Source organism: Medicago sativa, chromosome 5 (assembly GCF_051527215.1).
Source record: "Medicago sativa cultivar Bolivia chromosome 5, Bolivia_mono, whole genome shotgun sequence".
NCBI lineage: Eukaryota > Viridiplantae > Streptophyta > Magnoliopsida > Fabales > Fabaceae > Medicago > Medicago sativa.
The window spans coordinates 14,575,878-14,591,921 of NC_140753.1; the positions used below are offsets into that span (position 1 = coordinate 14,575,878).

Below are 16,044 nucleotides of genomic sequence, written 5' to 3' on the forward strand. Positions count from 1 at the left end.
ATCTCTGGGAATTTTGGAATATACCTCATTTTCATCTTCTGAGTCTGAATCTGACCCAGCTTCTGAAGTTGCTGTTGCTACCAACCCAACAGCTACCTTTGCATCTTCATCAGCTTCCTCTTTATCAGATCCAGATTCACTACCCAAATCATCCCAGGTTGCCATTAAACTCTGCTTAATCTGCTTCTTGAATTTGCTTGGTTTGAATGTAGACCTCTTTGACTTGTCCTTTGACTTTTCTCTTTGAAGATCAGGGCATTCAGCAATGAAGTGACCTGGCTTCTTACAGTTGAAGCATCCCTTCTGATCTTCTTTCCTTGAGCTTCTGGAGTTACCCCTTCTGGAGAGAAACTTTCTGTTCTTCTTGGCCAGATATTGAAGTCTGTTTGAGAGCATGGCCATTTCTGCAGCATCTGGTTCAGAATCTGAACTTGACTGTTCTTCCTCTTCAGATTCAACCACTTTGAGAGCTTTTGATGACTTGCCTTTGGATGGAAGAGCTATTGATTTACTCTTCTTAGTAGACTCATGTTCATTAAGACTTAACTCATGAACTTTGAGAGAACTAACAAGATCTTCGACACTTAAAGTGTTTAAATCTTTAGCTTCCTCAATGGCAGTCACCTTCGGTCTCCATCTGGCAGGTAAGCTTCTGAGAATCTTGCTTACATGATCAGAAGCAACATAGCTCTTCTTTAGAATCTGTAGACCAGAAACTAAGGTTTGAAACCTTGAGTACATCTCCTCAATAGTTTCATCATCCTTCATTTTGAATAACTCATACTGATGTACAAGCAGGAGAGCCTTTGCTTCTTTGACCTTCTTGCTCCCTTCATAATTTGAACAGAGAGAAGCAAACATAGCTTTAGCAGTGGATTTGTCACTCATCTTCATGTATTCTGCTTTGGGTATGGCAGTGACAAGAGCTCCTCTGATAATATGATGCTTCTTGTAAAGTTTCCTCAGTTCTGGAGTATGTTTCTTTCTATCCACAGCAGCTCCTTCTTCATCAAGGACTAAACCACCAACGCCGTCTTCCAGAATATCCCACAATTCTTCATCTAGGCTCATGATGTAACTGTAAAAATTGGTCTTCCACCAAGAGAACTCTTCAGCATCTCCATTGAACTTTGGAACTTTTCCAACACTGGTTTTCTTACTATCACTATAATCATGTGAGACATTTTTATAGCTAGTATCACCATCAGGAGGAGGAGTAGTCATGTTTTTCTCAGATCTTTGACTGTTGCACGGTTAAGTGATACACAACAGACCAAGGCTCTAGATACCAATTGAAGGTGAGAAAAACACAAGAAGGGGGGTTGAATTGTGTTTTGAAAAAATTCTTCGTTTCTCTAAACAACTGAATACACTGATCAGAAGCTAAGTGAGACAGCTTCTGAAGTGATGATCAGAATCTAAATGCAGCGGAATAAAACAGAGAGAGAGAAGAAGAACGACACAAAGCAATTATACTGGTTCCTTCCACAATCCGGAAGTAGTCCAGTCCCCCTTGCACTTCCAAGGAGATTTCACTATGAGTAATATCTGATTACAAATGCTCAAGCACACAAGCAAGAGACTTCCAATGCTCAAGCACACAAGCAAGAGACTTCCTTTGCTCAAGAACACAATCAAGAGACTTCCTGCTCAAGCACAACTGCAAGAGACTTCCTAACTAAACAAAATTACACAGAAAATTGTTTAAGGTTGAACACTTGATATACAATCAGAGGTGCTCACAATACAAATCAGATACAGACTCAATGGACTTAAGAATTTCTAAGATATGACTTTGAGACACAGAAATTCTAAGTGAATGCAGAACAATTTCAGCAGAGGTTTGGTACTTGTGAAAATCTTGTGAGTCTTTCGTTCAGCGTTCTTGCATTACCAATTCTCTAGGTCTTCACTCCTTTATATAGAGGTGTGAAAGAGACGTTGTGAAATTGCCAGCACACCAAAGAGTCGTTGTTGAAGCTTGATCTTTCACCAATGATCTTTTGCCTGATTTGGTTGTTGTCCTATGAAGAACAAATTTGAAATCCATTCCTTATCCAAAGGAACATCTATGCAGGCGAGACCGTATTCTGGAGCTGTTTTCTTGTCTTGAAGTGCAGACACAAAACAGAGTAGTGGAGAACGTGGTTGTACAATTCGTACAAAGTACAATGTCAACGCTTTCGTCCAAATTGCAAACACACACCTTCAAACACCTTTGAAATGACCGTTGCAAGCTCCACTAATCCTTTGTTTGTGTTTTCGAATCCAATAGACAGCTTTTGCATTGATGATTCTTCAATTCTTGATTCTTTGCAAATCCAGTTGATATTCAGCTTCTGGTGAAATGGCTTCTGATGAGGCAGCTTCTGATGATGCAGCTTCTGATGAGATGACTTCTGCAGCTTCTGATGATGCAGCTTCTGATGATGTGACTTCTGGACCTCTTGTCTTCAGGAGCACTATTCTTCAGGAGCAGCTTACTTCAGGAGCGCTATTTCTTCAGGAGCAAGTTGCCTTCAGGAGCGTCCAAGCTTCAAATTTTTGTTGTTTCCATAGCTCTTTATTTGCTCATTCAGAACCAATGATGATGTAACTTTATAATTATGGTCCTGTACACTTGAACAAATATTAGCTAATCCAATTTACAATTTTTAATACCTTGTTATCATCAAAACTCTTTAAGGTTTATTGTTAAACACATTTTGTTCCAACATAATACTTAAAAAATTTAGAGTTAAATATGGTTTGATCCCTATAAATATTTCTAATGATTAATCAAATCACCGTCAATTGAATTACTACATTGACTCATCCGTTTTGCGAAGCTAATCAAGCAGCATATGCTTTTTCTAAGTATGCTTAACATATGGTGTGTTTGGATTGAAGGTTTGGGAGGGAGGACATATTTTTCTTTTTTAAATTATAAACATTATAGAATTATTTTTAGAAAATTGAATTAACAACATGATAAATGATCATATAATACTTCAAAAACACTTAATTTATTTTAATTTTTTTTATATTGTTCGTAATTTAAAAAATAAAAGTAAACACTCTCCTCTCTTCCCCTCGTAAACCCCCGATCCAAACAAACCCTTAGAAACTATTTATAACCTCTATGTTGGATGATAGAATTTTTATTGTCTTTCCTAGGAGCTTTTAAACGTTTTCTTCCTTTCCTTTTTTCTTTGGTTTGTTTTGCTTTGGGGCTTAGTCACCTATTCTTCATAAAAGAATTGTTTAATTGACCCCTAGTTTTATGTTTTATTAAAATGATACAGTCATTCACTCATTTGCGACGTGTATGATAAAACAAAAAAATCTGGTGCATGATTTTATTTATTTTAAAATGGTTGCAATGAGTTGTACAATTTAGAAAGAAGAAAAACACACACTAATATACTGCCTAGTTACAAATATTTAAATATAGATCAACACATGCATGCCTAGCCCTTGCTATTCTCTCACACACACACACACAACTTCATCATTTTAAACGTTAGTCGCTAACAGGAGGCACCCCCAAGTTCAGTACTACATATTACAAAATTATTGAAGGACATGCACCGTGAGTGCATTTTGTTTTACAATTAACATTAAATAAAAATTCTCCTACTTTATCAAAAAGAAAATCATGCTCCTAAAAAATATTAAATAAAAATTGATAGTTTTACCACACTATATGTATTTTTTTGCCACAAAATATTAATTAAAAAACCTCCTACACTATATGTGTAATCTAATTTTGAAATTAATTGTATGATATGAAAGGTCGATTTTGTATCGAAAAAAAGTTTTATTTTCATTTGATATTAATGTAAATCAATTTGCGTATATTGATTAAATTAAACACTTTTTTTTTTTTTTTGCATCACGTACTTGTTGATGCATAAAACTTTAATTTCTTTTGAACAAAAAACTTTAGTTTTGTGGCAGATGATAAATATGTTTGTTTGGTCAACTCAAGGCTTCTAGTGATGATGTAATGTTAGCTAGCATTTATTTATTTGAGGTACTACTATGTGCTGCAAAAAATATTTTATGTAACATTACAATATTCCCTCGTTGTTCACGAGTTCATTATCAATATCATCTAGCTATTTTTCTATTTTGGCTCATTTTACGATCAAGCTATGAAACTTCGGTTAGTTCAAAAACAAAATAAATTATACTAAAAAAAAGAAGATAGATTGGGTTTTGAAAAAAGATGATATTTATTTATATTTTTTTGACAAAACGGACATATTTATTTGTTTCACACAAAACGGACATATTCAAATAGAGTAAGATAACGGGATAGTTGGTAAAATGAAAATAGAAGGCATAAGGCATAAAAGAGGTAGTAAAAAGAGATTAACAAGTTGAAATTTCTAACAAGTTTGTCTAAGTAAAATTGTCTAACCAGTATAGTGAAGTATTAAACGACACGCTGTACTCGTGTACAACATGGTCATTCGCATTTCCCTCCTTCACTCTATAAATAACTTCTAAATCTTCCCATTCATTTTCATTTTTCAACTTTCAACCCTTTTTCCACTCCGTCCTTTCTTTCTTTCCTTCCTTTTTCTTTCTCTCCATTTTCTATTTTTACATTTCACCGGAGAGAAATGGACGTTCACCGGAGAACTGTCAACGCCGTCAACTCTGAAAAATATTCAAAAACGAAGAACCAAAAGCTTGATTCACAGTCACAATCTTCACTCTACTTAACAAACGCGGTTTTCTTCGGTCTTTTTTTCTCCGTCGCGTATTTTCTTCTTCACCGGTGGCGTGAGAAGATCCGAACCTCCACACCTCTTCATGTTCTCACAATCTCTGAGATTGCCGGAGTTGTTTCCCTCATCGCTTCCTTTATCTACCTTATGGCTTTCTTCGGCATTGGCTTCATTCTTCATCCTTTCGCGGCTTCTCGTGCTGTTCAGTACGATGAAGAAGATGAATCCGACATTGCAAAAAACTCCGGTTCATGCCTCGCCGGAGTCGCACAGAAGCTACCTCCTAAAATCCCCGTTGAAAAAGTTGCTCCGGCGACGGTTCCGACACCGGTGCTACTTTCCATGGAAGATGATGAGGTTGTCCGTGCGGTGGTAACGGGTACAATTCCGTCGTACTCGCTTGAATCAAAACTCGGAGATTGTAAACGTGCGGCGGCGATACGTAACCAAGCGGTGGAGACAGTTACCGGAAAGTCACTCTCAGGTTTACCAATGGAAGGTTTTGATTATGATTCGATATTAGGACAGTGTTGTGAGATGCCGATAGGATTTATTCAGATTCCGGTGGGAGTTGCCGGACCTTTGTTGCTCGACGGGAAGGAGTACACGGTGCCGATGGCAACGACGGAAGGTTGTTTGGTTGCAAGTACTAATAGAGGTTGTAAAGCTATTTATGTTTCCGGTGGTGCTTCCGCTATTGTCCTCCGTGACGGTATGACCAGAGCCCCCGTTGTAAGATTCAACTCCGCCAAAAGAGCTTCTCAGTTAAAGTTCTTTTTAGAAGATCCTCAAAATTTTGATTCCCTCTCTCACACTTTCAACAAGTAAGTTTCTACTTATTTTCAAATTATTACTGGTATCAACGTTATTTTTTAAATTATTACTGGTGTCATACTCTCACGTCTTTGTTAATGCTTCATAGATTTTTATTCATTTGATTGATTTTATTTGGGATTTTAGGTCGAGTAGATTTGCGAGATTACAGAGTATTAAAGCTACAATGGCAGGAAAGAATTTATACATTAGATTTACATGTTCAACCGGTGATGCAATGGGAATTGTAAGAATTATACAGCAAGAGTTGATCACATTTATTATTCATCATTGTGTAAATAATTATAGTTAATTGTACAATAACTATTCATCATTGTGTAAATAATTATAGTTAATTGTACAATAACTCCCACCTTAATTGGAGTTAATGTATTGTTGTATATATGTTTGCCAAATCAATGAGAATAGACGGGGAGTATAATTCTTACATGGTATCACGAGTCTGATCCTAAAACACAAACCCGCCGCAACTCTCTTTCATTTTCATCAATGGCAGACAACAAAAACTTTCACCCCGCCCTTGCCGTGAACAATATCAAAAACTTCATTCCCATCACTCTAGAAATGGAAACCAATCACTACTCCACATGGGTAGAATTGTTCAAAACTCATTGCACAGTCTACCAAGTCATTGATCACATAATCCCAACCACACCAGAAACAGAATCCTCAAATGAAAAAGATAAAGCAACGGCCGGTAACAAAGAAGGATCCGTTACAGAAAAGGAAAAATCTGCCAAGAGTGACAAAGAACAGTGGTCACGCCTGGATGCAATCGTTCGCCAATGGATTTACGGAACGATCTCCATTGACCTCCTTCACACCATCATGTCACCGGGTTCAACCGCACAGCAAACATGGGAGCGATTGGAAAACATTTTCCAGGACAACAAAGCTTCTCGTGCCGTCCACCTGGAAAACCAATTCACACGCGTCCATTTGGATGACTTTCCCAACATCTCGGCATACTGCCAAGAACTCAAGATGATTGCTGACCAACTGTCAAACGTTGGTTCACCGGTTTCGAACCAAAGGTTAGTTCTCCAGTTAATTGCGGGTCTAAATGAGAACTACGATGGTGTTGCTATTTTTATTCAACAAAGTAATCCTTTGCCGCTATTTCATGAGGCACGATCGAGGTTGATCCTCGAAGAAACCCGCAAGGCAAAGCAAGCTGCTGCCACAGCCAATGCCGCAGGCACCGCTCTCCTCACCACAAATCAATCGAATGATGACACCTCTGGTCACAGTCGTGGTGTTACCCAAGGTTCCAGAAATCCAGCACACCGTAATAATTTTGGTCAAAAACGCGGTCAGAACAAAAACAACAATCGTGGTAGAAATGGTGGCGGTAGAGGACGAGGTCGCAGTAACAACAATCAAAACAGTGGACAACAATACAATCCACGTCCATGGCAGCAACAACAGTGGCCATCATACCCACAATGGGGACCGTGGGGACAACAACCATGGGCAGCTCCACCATGTCCTTACCCCACATCCAATTGGGTTCGTCCACCATCAAATCGTTCTCCCGTGGCTGCAGGAACTCGTCCACCACAGGCTTACAGTGCTCATGGACCAACTCCTTCAAATTATGCACCTACAGACATTGATGCGGCAATGCAAAATCTGTCCATGAATGTTCCTGATGAAAATTGGTACATGGACACTGGTGCAACAGCACACATGACTGCATCTCAAGGTACTCTCTCAACTTATTCTAATTTGAGCATTAATAAAAATATCGTTGTTGGCAGTGGACAGGAAATTCCAATTCGTGGTTATGGACAAACACATCTTTCCCCACCTTATCCACCCCTATCATTAAACAATGTCCTTCATGCCCCTAAACTCATTAAAAACTTAATATCTGTGCGTCGTTTCACAATTGATAATAATGTTACCATTGAGTTTGATCCTTTTGGTTTTTCTGTGAAGGATATACAGACGGGGATGCCACTAATGAGATGTGATAGCACAGGGGATCTATATCCTCTCACCACAACCACAAGAAATCAATCCACCTCTCCAGCAACCTTTGCAGCTCTCTCTTCTACCTTATGGCACAACCGTTTGGGACACCCTGGATCCAATGTTTTAAGTTTTCTTAGCAAAAATAAGTTTATTGAGTGTAAACAAATCTCTAGTTCTTCTATTTGTCAATCTTGCATTTATGGGAAACATGTTAAATTACCTTTTTCTATTTCAAATTCTAATACTTCCAAGCCTTTTGATATAATCCATAGTGATTTGTGGACATCGCCAATTTTAAGTTCAGCAGGTCATAAATATTACCTTTTTTTCTTAGATGATTACACCAATTTTGTGTGGACATTTCCCATTGGAAGAAAGTCACAAGTCCCTTCCATTTTTTCCTCATTTCATGCATTCATTAAAACCCAATTTGGAACTACAATCAAATGTTTTCAATGTGATAATGGACGAGAATTTAATAACGAGTACTTTACACAATTTTGTCACAAAAATGGCATGGTATTTCGTTTTTCTTGTCCACACACTTCACCACAAAATGGAAAAGCTGAACGTAAAATACGAGCAATTAATAATTTCATCCGTACTAGCCTTGCACATTCATCTATGCCACCATCATTTTGGCACCATGCTCTACAAATCACCACATACCTTCAAAACATTCTACCCAGCAAGATTCTCTCACATCACTCCCCCACTCAATACTTATATCATAAGGATCCCTCGTATACACATTTACGTGTGTTTGGGTGTTTGTGCTATCCTCTCTTTCCCTCTACCACCATCAATAAACTACAAGCCCGCTCCACCCCATGTGCCTTCTTAGGTTATCCACAAAATCACCGTGGTTACAAATGCTACGATTTGTCTAGCAAGAAAATAATAATTTCTAGACATGTCATATTTGATGAGACCCAATTCCCATTTGCCAAAATACATACTCCCTCCACTCACACCTATGAATTCTTAAATGACGGCCTTCATCCAATTCTACACTACCACCTCCAAAATGATTCAAAACAAGATGAACCGGAACCACCTACAACTGAATCACCACAACCTGCCATAACACAGGCCTCACCCATTAATGTGACAAACCAAAGCATAATACCGTCTTCCCCTATACTTATTAACCCATTACCTCATCCACTCGTCTCAACTGAACTCACATCTCCTATGCATACTCCACAACAAATCCATCAAGAACCAACCCGAACCATGGCAACCCGCAGTATGCATGGAATTCATAAACCTAAAACTCAATTCAACTTGACCACCTCAATTACACCATCACCACTTCCCCACAACCCTAAGGCAGCCTTGTCCGACCCGAATTGGAAAGCTGCCATGTTAGACGAATTTGATGCTCTTATTAAAAATAAGACATGGGAATTGGTACCACGTCCACAAAATGTTAATGTTATTCGCTCTATGTGGATATTTCGTCACAAAAAGAAATCAGATGGGTCATTTGAGAGGTACAAAGCTCGACTTGTAGGTGATGGAAGATCTCAACAGGTTGGATTAGATTGTGATGAAACATTCAGCCCAGTTGTGAAACCAACGACTATTCGTATAGTACTTACTATAGCTCTATCAAAGTCGTGGTCCATTCATCAGCTAGATGTTAAAAATGCATTTCTTCACGGTGAACTTCAAGAAACCGTATACATGCATCAGCCGATGGGTTTTCGAGACCCAATCCATCCAGATTATGTTTGTTTATTGAAGAAATCTCTTTATGGCCTTAAACAGGCCCCTCGTGCTTGGTACCAACGGTTTGCTGATTTTGCACTCACCATCGGTTTTTCCCATAGCAAATCTGACCATTCTCTATTTATTTATAGGAAAGATAATGACATGGCATATATTTTACTCTATGTTGACGACATCATTCTTACTGCATCATCTGATGCTCTTCGTCAGTCTATTATGTCACTTCTTGCCTCCGAATTTGCTATGAAAGATTTGGGCACTCTAAGTTATTTTTTAGGCCTTGCAGTTACACATCATGCAGGTGGCTTATTTCTTAGTCAAAGAAAATATGCGTCTGAGATAATTGAACGAGCAGGTATGACCTCATGCAAACCAACAGCTACGCCAGTGGATACCAAATCTAAGCTAAGTACCTCATCAGGTTCTCCATACAAAGATCCTACACACTATAGGAGATTAGCAGGTGCATTACAATATCTCACATTCACGAGACCAGATATATCATATGCTGTACAACAGGTGTGCTTGCACATGCATGACCCAAAGGATGAACATATGAATGCTCTCAAACGCATTCTGCGATATCTTCAAGGTACTCTTGACCATGGCCTACATCTATATAAATCTTCTGTTTCTGGTCTCATCTCCTACACAGACGCCGATTGGGGTGGGTGCCCCGATACTCGACGTTCCACCTCTGGATATTGCATCTTCCTTGGTGACAACTTGATATCATGGTCATCTAAGCGTCAACCAACTCTATCTCGATCAAGTGCTGAAGCCGAATATAGAGGGGTTGCCAATGTTGTCTCTGAATCTTGTTGGATCCGGAACCTTCTCTTGGAACTCCATTGCCCAATTCCTAAAGCTACCTTAGTGCATTGTGATAATATTAGTGCAATATACCTCTCTGGTAATCCTGTTCAACATCAACGCACTAAGCATATTGAAATGGACATTCACTTTGTTCGTGAAAAAGTTTCCCGTGGACAAGTCCGTGTTCTTCATGTTCCATCTCGTTATCAAATTGCCGACATCTTCACGAAAGGTCTTCCGCGCATACTATTTGAAGATTTCAGAGACAGTCTCAGCATACGGCGGCCTCCCGCTTCGACTGCGGGGGTGTGTTAGAATACAGCAAGAGTTGATCACATTTATTATTCATCATTGTGTAAATAATTATAGTTAATTGTACAATAACTATTCATCATTGTGTAAATAATTATAGTTAATTGTACAATAACTCCCACCTTAATTGGAGTTAATGTATTGTTGTATATATGTTTGCCAAATCAATGAGAATAGACGGGGAGTATAATTCTTACAGGAATGAACATGGTATCTAAAGGTGTACAAAACGTACTTGATTTTCTTCAAAGTGATTTTCCCGATATGGATGTTATTGGTATATCAGGTAAATATTACATCATATAAATAACTCTTGTTTTGATTATTTGTATTTGTGTTTAGTATTTTTTGGAATGGTCAAAGTTATAGCTAAAATTGTGATGTAACATGTTTTGGTAATAATAGGAAACTTTTGTTCGGACAAGAAAGCTGCGGCGGTGAATTGGATTGAAGGGAGAGGAAAATCAGTGGTGTGTGAGGCTGTAATTAAGGAAGAGGTGGTGAAGAAAGTGTTGAAGACTAGTGTGGAGTCTTTGATTGAGCTTAACATGTTAAAAAATCTTACTGGTTCAGCCATGGCTGGTGCTCTTGGTGGATTCAATGCACATGCTAGTAATATTGTTTCTGCTATTTACTTGGCTACAGGTCAAGATCCTGCTCAGAATGTTGAGAGTTCTCAATGTATGACCATGATGGAAGCTGTGAATGATGGCAAAGACCTTCACATCTCTGTTACTATGCCTTCCATTGAGGTATAACTAATTGTTTTAGTCTTCGTTTTTTGGCTGATCTATTAACTATTTCTAATATAATGTTCAAGAATCTTTTGTAGTGGCTAATTTTTTAGTAGTTAATATAATAAAAAGACGGTCTTTTGGAGTGACTACTTTTTTAGTAGTTCCCTTTAAAAAAAAAATTAGTAGTTAATATAATAAAAAGACGGAGAATCACGTTAATGACCAAACAAGATATAAAGAGAGAAACCACGTTGAAGGAGGAAAATGTGCGTTGAATTGAAGGGATGTAAATACCAAACCAAATTTAGGCTAAATAATATACTATTAGGGTTGCCAAAGGTCAAACTTTAAACAAGAAAAAAATTCAGTTTAATCAATAGTTTTGTTGGACCACAGATACCGTGGTCCAACCCAATGTAATAAAACATCAATAACAAGTAAATTATTTTAATTTTCTAAACTAAAAAAGGGATCATTCTGATCAACGGTCATTCGAGCGGGACCAAAATGACCCAGTTGTAAGATGTTTACAAACATAAAAGAGTTAATCACCAACATATTGAACCGAGGCAAAGCAAAATTATGTAGTCGGCTATATGATTGGTGAGTCACGTGATAAGGATTCGGTGTATGGTCCTATACCAGCAGTATATACCTTTCTAGGTAGGGAGATGATATCATGTCTGTGTATCTGCAGGACAATCTAAGTAGAATTCAGTGCCATAAATATTTATCCCAGAGGCTATGATCTCTCAATTGATTCTTTACCTGCAATGTTTTCTTGTAAATCTTGCGTTCTTTTTTTTTAATCAAATTACAGTAGAGAACATGTTTGTCATCACATGCATGTTTTAGGTCCCATGTTACAGCCAGCATACGTGTAGGTTTCATATTCCCCTGTCTTCAAATTAAGGGAATAGTTTCAGATTGTTAAATTGGTGATCAATAAATTAAAGAGTAACTAACAACTCAATTATCCTTAGTATATGTTAAATTGGTGATCAATAGAGGTTTCAAATCACATAAGACATGAACCAACATGTGATAGATTCATAGGACTGTACGTGTTAAATTAATGAATATTTTCACAACCACCTCAAGTGCTATTCTAGCAGTAATGGTTTTTATTTTGATATAAATTTGACATGAGAACACAACTATTCTATGTATGATTTATTTATGTAATGTTTTAATAATGCAGGTGGGTACAGTTGGAGGGGGCACACAGCTTGCATCACAATCAGCTTGTTTGAATTTACTTGGTGTTAAGGGTGCTAGTAAAGAAACTCCAGGAGCAAATTCTAGGCAATTGGCAACTATTGTAGCCGGTTCAGTCCTTGCTGGAGAGCTCTCACTCATGTCTGCAATTGCAGCTGGACAGCTTGTAAAGAGCCACATGAAATACAACAGATCTAGTAAAGATGTCACTAAAGTTACTTCATGAGCTGACAAAACCACAAAATTGTGAGATAAATAAGTAAATAACCTTGCATGTATCATCAAGAACAAGAATAAAAGAAAGAGAAATTTCATTAGGAGTATAAATTATTTTGGAAAGGGGACAAAGCCTGCAAACTAGACTTCATTAATGTATGGTCCATGTGAGGGGATCATATCTTTCTGAAGTTGTACAGAAGGAATTAAACAAGACTTAGTTTGATTCCGTTTTTTTTTTTTTAATAAAAGGAAAAGAAATATTCATTAGTGTTGTAATTATATCTCAAGCCATCCAAAGCTCAAAAGATGTGGTACTCTTTTACTCTATGATCCTGCCTGTATTCGTAATTGTGTTGTAATTTCATTTACTTATAGTTGTTAATTACTTTATTTCTTTATAGTTGTCAATTTTTTATTTACACATACCAAAAGATCAATAAATTTAAATACTTTTCATAGAATTATTTGTCTTTCTTCTGTAATATTATTGACTATTTATCATCTTATTTCACTTCTTTCTTTACTTTTGATAGAATTATAAGTTGTGACTTTGTAATTTTAAAATGCTAACCACATATTTTAGTGGGATATTTTGAAAACAAACACAATACCTAAGGGAAATTGCCTAAATTTCTTTCATAATTAATCAATTGATTCATCAATACCAACTAGAAGAGATTTAGCAGAAGGTTTAGATTCTCACAGCACAATACACTATTAGGAGAATATACTATTAGGACTTAGGAGAAGTGCCTACATTTATTGTCCGAAAGTGCCTCAAATATGTGTCAATTGGAAAGAAAATATAAGGAGTGAAAAAAACGATTCATTAGTAATATAAATAACTTAACTATATGAATGATATTTTAGATGGGATGGCGAAACGGGTTGGTCGCATCCTGTTTAGACTAGACCAACTTTAAACTCGATAAAAACGAGACGAGTCAATTTAATGTCAAATTTGAGTCAATTTAAAATTGATCATTTTAGATTTTCACCGCAAATATATTTTAGTTAATGAGTAAATTAATTGAGTTTTTTTTTTTTTTTTACAAAAACAAGTTAGCGGTGTAGTTTTTTATTGGAGGTGGTTGAATAAAAAAATTGCAATCACATCACATTTAATACAAAATGATTGTTGAATTTTTTTGCATTAGAGTGCCACCGTTTTGCAATGCTTTTGTGATTGTTCCTTCAATCATCTATATTATCATCTCATCACGGCCATTTATCTTAGAAGTTCATCTTCTCTTAGAATATCTCCAGTAGTGTACTCCAACAACATAAATATTTTTATTGGACTTAAAATGTAACTATATTACTTTGAAGCTAACTATTCCTCTTTGCTTAATGTGGTAAAATCCTTAAAAACTCGTAGTATGATAAATGAAGCAATATATTGTTAGAAAGATGAGTTTTAACAATCTTCTCTAGTAATAGAATTTGTTAAATACAACCCGTAATTCTTTTTGTTAAATACATGCTTTTTGAACTTCAAATATTTTCTAAACTATTTGATTATTATTGGTGAAGGTTCACATCCGAACCATATATGACATGGAGTATAAAAGAAGGGATTTACGTACACACATGCAATAGTCAAATTGAATACACTCCATTGATTTCAAAACAAAATAAACGTCATCCTAAGTTTCTTCATATAAAAGTGAAATTCCATATTTTAACATTATAAAATGACACTTATAATTTGTAATAGTGACTATTATAATATTGATTTGAATGTTGTAATTCTTATAGTATAGATAGAGACACCATCTCTTAGTTGAGTGTAGAACTGAAAAATATATCAGATTTTGGTAGAAGCATAATATTACATCCCTCCATAAATATTTCTTCGTACAAGTTATCACATGTATTAGGAATCAAGGTGAATTGAAAATTAATGGAGAAAAGATTATGATATGTTTGGTAGTACGTAGAATCATTGAAAACTAAGATGTGTGATGAGATGGAGAAATTCATAATTGACGTTAAGGTCAGCAAAAGTAGATTTAAATTATAAATTATGAATGCACCATTAATTCATTCATTATGAACAACAACATTAAGTACTATAAATAAATATCAAAAATAATGAACAACATTAAGTACTATAAATAAATATCAAAAATAATTTGGGGGAAAAAAAAACGCCGTCTGTGGGAATCGAACCCACGACCACGTGGTTAAAAGCCACGCGCTCTACCAGCTGAGCTAAGACGGCTTGATATAGAAATTTTATGTTGAATCATTTATATATCCAACGTATGAGACATGTCAACAAAATCATCTAAAAAAAAAAGATTCATTTTAATATTATTATTGTTATGTGAATAATAGGTATAGTGGTGATTGATTATAGTAATGATTTTAGTACAATCTTTTTGTCATATTATTATGCACGTTGAGTTTTATAGCGGTTACGAAAGAATACGTATTGAGGTTTTCTACTTAAACTCGGGGTATTATTTCCTCGAGCTGTAATATGAACCATTTAAAGTAAACAATTTCTACTATTAGCAACAAAAACAAAAAAAAAAAAAATTTAATCTGGATATATATAGAATAGAAAAATTAAAAAGAAGTTCCATAGTCCATAATATAATTCTTCAATCAAATCTCTGCCCTAGGTGCAATCAACATGCTGAAACAATTCTTCATTGTTTGCGAGATTGTGAATTCGCAACCATTTTCTGGAAATCTATTGGTTTCATGGACCACTTATTCTACCAAGGGGATAATTTATATGACTGGTTGAGGCAAGGAACGTCTGGCACCACTATTTTTCTATTTGTGGCTGCTTGTTGGTGGTTGTGGCGTGGGAGAAATAAGTTGTGTTTTGAGAATGAATTGATGTCTTCTTTCACCTTACGACACACCACTTTTAATTATGCCCAACTGTTATCGAAGTGTTTCCTTAAACAGCGGCATGATTCTGTCACGAGGTCGATAAAGTGGAATATGTCCAATGTGAATGGCATGATTTTAAATGTTGATGGGAGCAGTCTTGGTAATCCAGGTGTTTCCGGTTTTGGGGGTTTGCTTCGTAATGATGATGGTGCTTGGTATAGTGGCTTTTCGGGAAACATTGGTTTTTCAAATATCCTGCATGCAGAACTCTTGGCAGTTTACCATGGATTGAGAATGGCTTGGGATTTTGGCTTGTCAAAGCTGGTGTGTTATTCCGATTCTAAAACAACAATCAAGTTGATTAAGGAACCTGTTAACGACTAGCATCACTATGCTGCGATCCTTCATAATATCCAGGAGCTTCTATCTCGTGATTGGCAAGTGGAATTAGTTCATACTTTAAGGGAAGGTAATGCCTGTGCAGATTACCTTGCAAAGGTTGGGGCTAGCTCTCTTGAGACGTACCAGTCCTTTGCTACGCCTCCAGATGAAATCAGCAACCTCCTACTAGCAGATGCTAGTGGGATCTTCTTCCCTAGATAGTTGTTTCTTTTTTGTTTTTGTTTTTT

The 16,044-nt window shown here is 36.5% G+C and overlaps 2 protein-coding genes and 1 non-coding gene across 4 annotated transcripts; 2 read left to right on the top strand and 1 right to left on the bottom strand.

Annotated features, from left to right (window-relative positions):
• Window positions 1-4,519: 4,519 nt before the first annotated feature.
• On the top strand, window positions 4,520-13,026 carry LOC146920359 (3-hydroxy-3-methylglutaryl coenzyme A reductase 2-A-like). Its single transcript, XM_085713776.1, has 5 exons — window positions 4,520-5,542; window positions 5,679-5,772; window positions 10,590-10,677; window positions 10,797-11,143; window positions 12,330-13,026. Exons 1-5 carry the CDS (start codon window positions 4,611-4,613, stop codon window positions 12,570-12,572), a joined length of 1,704 nt encoding a protein of 567 aa, XP_085569902.1. The 5' UTR covers window positions 4,520-4,610; the 3' UTR covers window positions 12,573-13,026.
• Window positions 5,780-7,655, top strand: LOC146920360 (uncharacterized). 2 transcript variants are annotated; one of them, XM_085713777.1, is made up of 2 exons: window positions 5,780-7,257; window positions 7,494-7,655. In XM_085713777.1, exons 1-2 carry the CDS (start codon window positions 6,042-6,044, stop codon window positions 7,526-7,528), a joined length of 1,251 nt encoding a protein of 416 aa, XP_085569903.1. In that variant the 5' UTR covers window positions 5,780-6,041; the 3' UTR covers window positions 7,529-7,655. The 2 variants fall into 2 exon arrangements, with proteins under 2 accessions (XP_085569903.1, XP_085569904.1); XM_085713778.1 differs by having other exon boundaries at window positions 7,503-7,655.
• A 1,690-nt stretch (window positions 13,027-14,716) lies between the features above and the next one.
• Window positions 14,717-14,789, bottom strand: TRNAK-UUU (transfer RNA lysine (anticodon UUU)). Its single transcript has one exon. It is a non-coding gene; the product is annotated as a tRNA-Lys (tRNA).
• Between the last annotated feature and the right edge of the window lie 1,255 nt (window positions 14,790-16,044).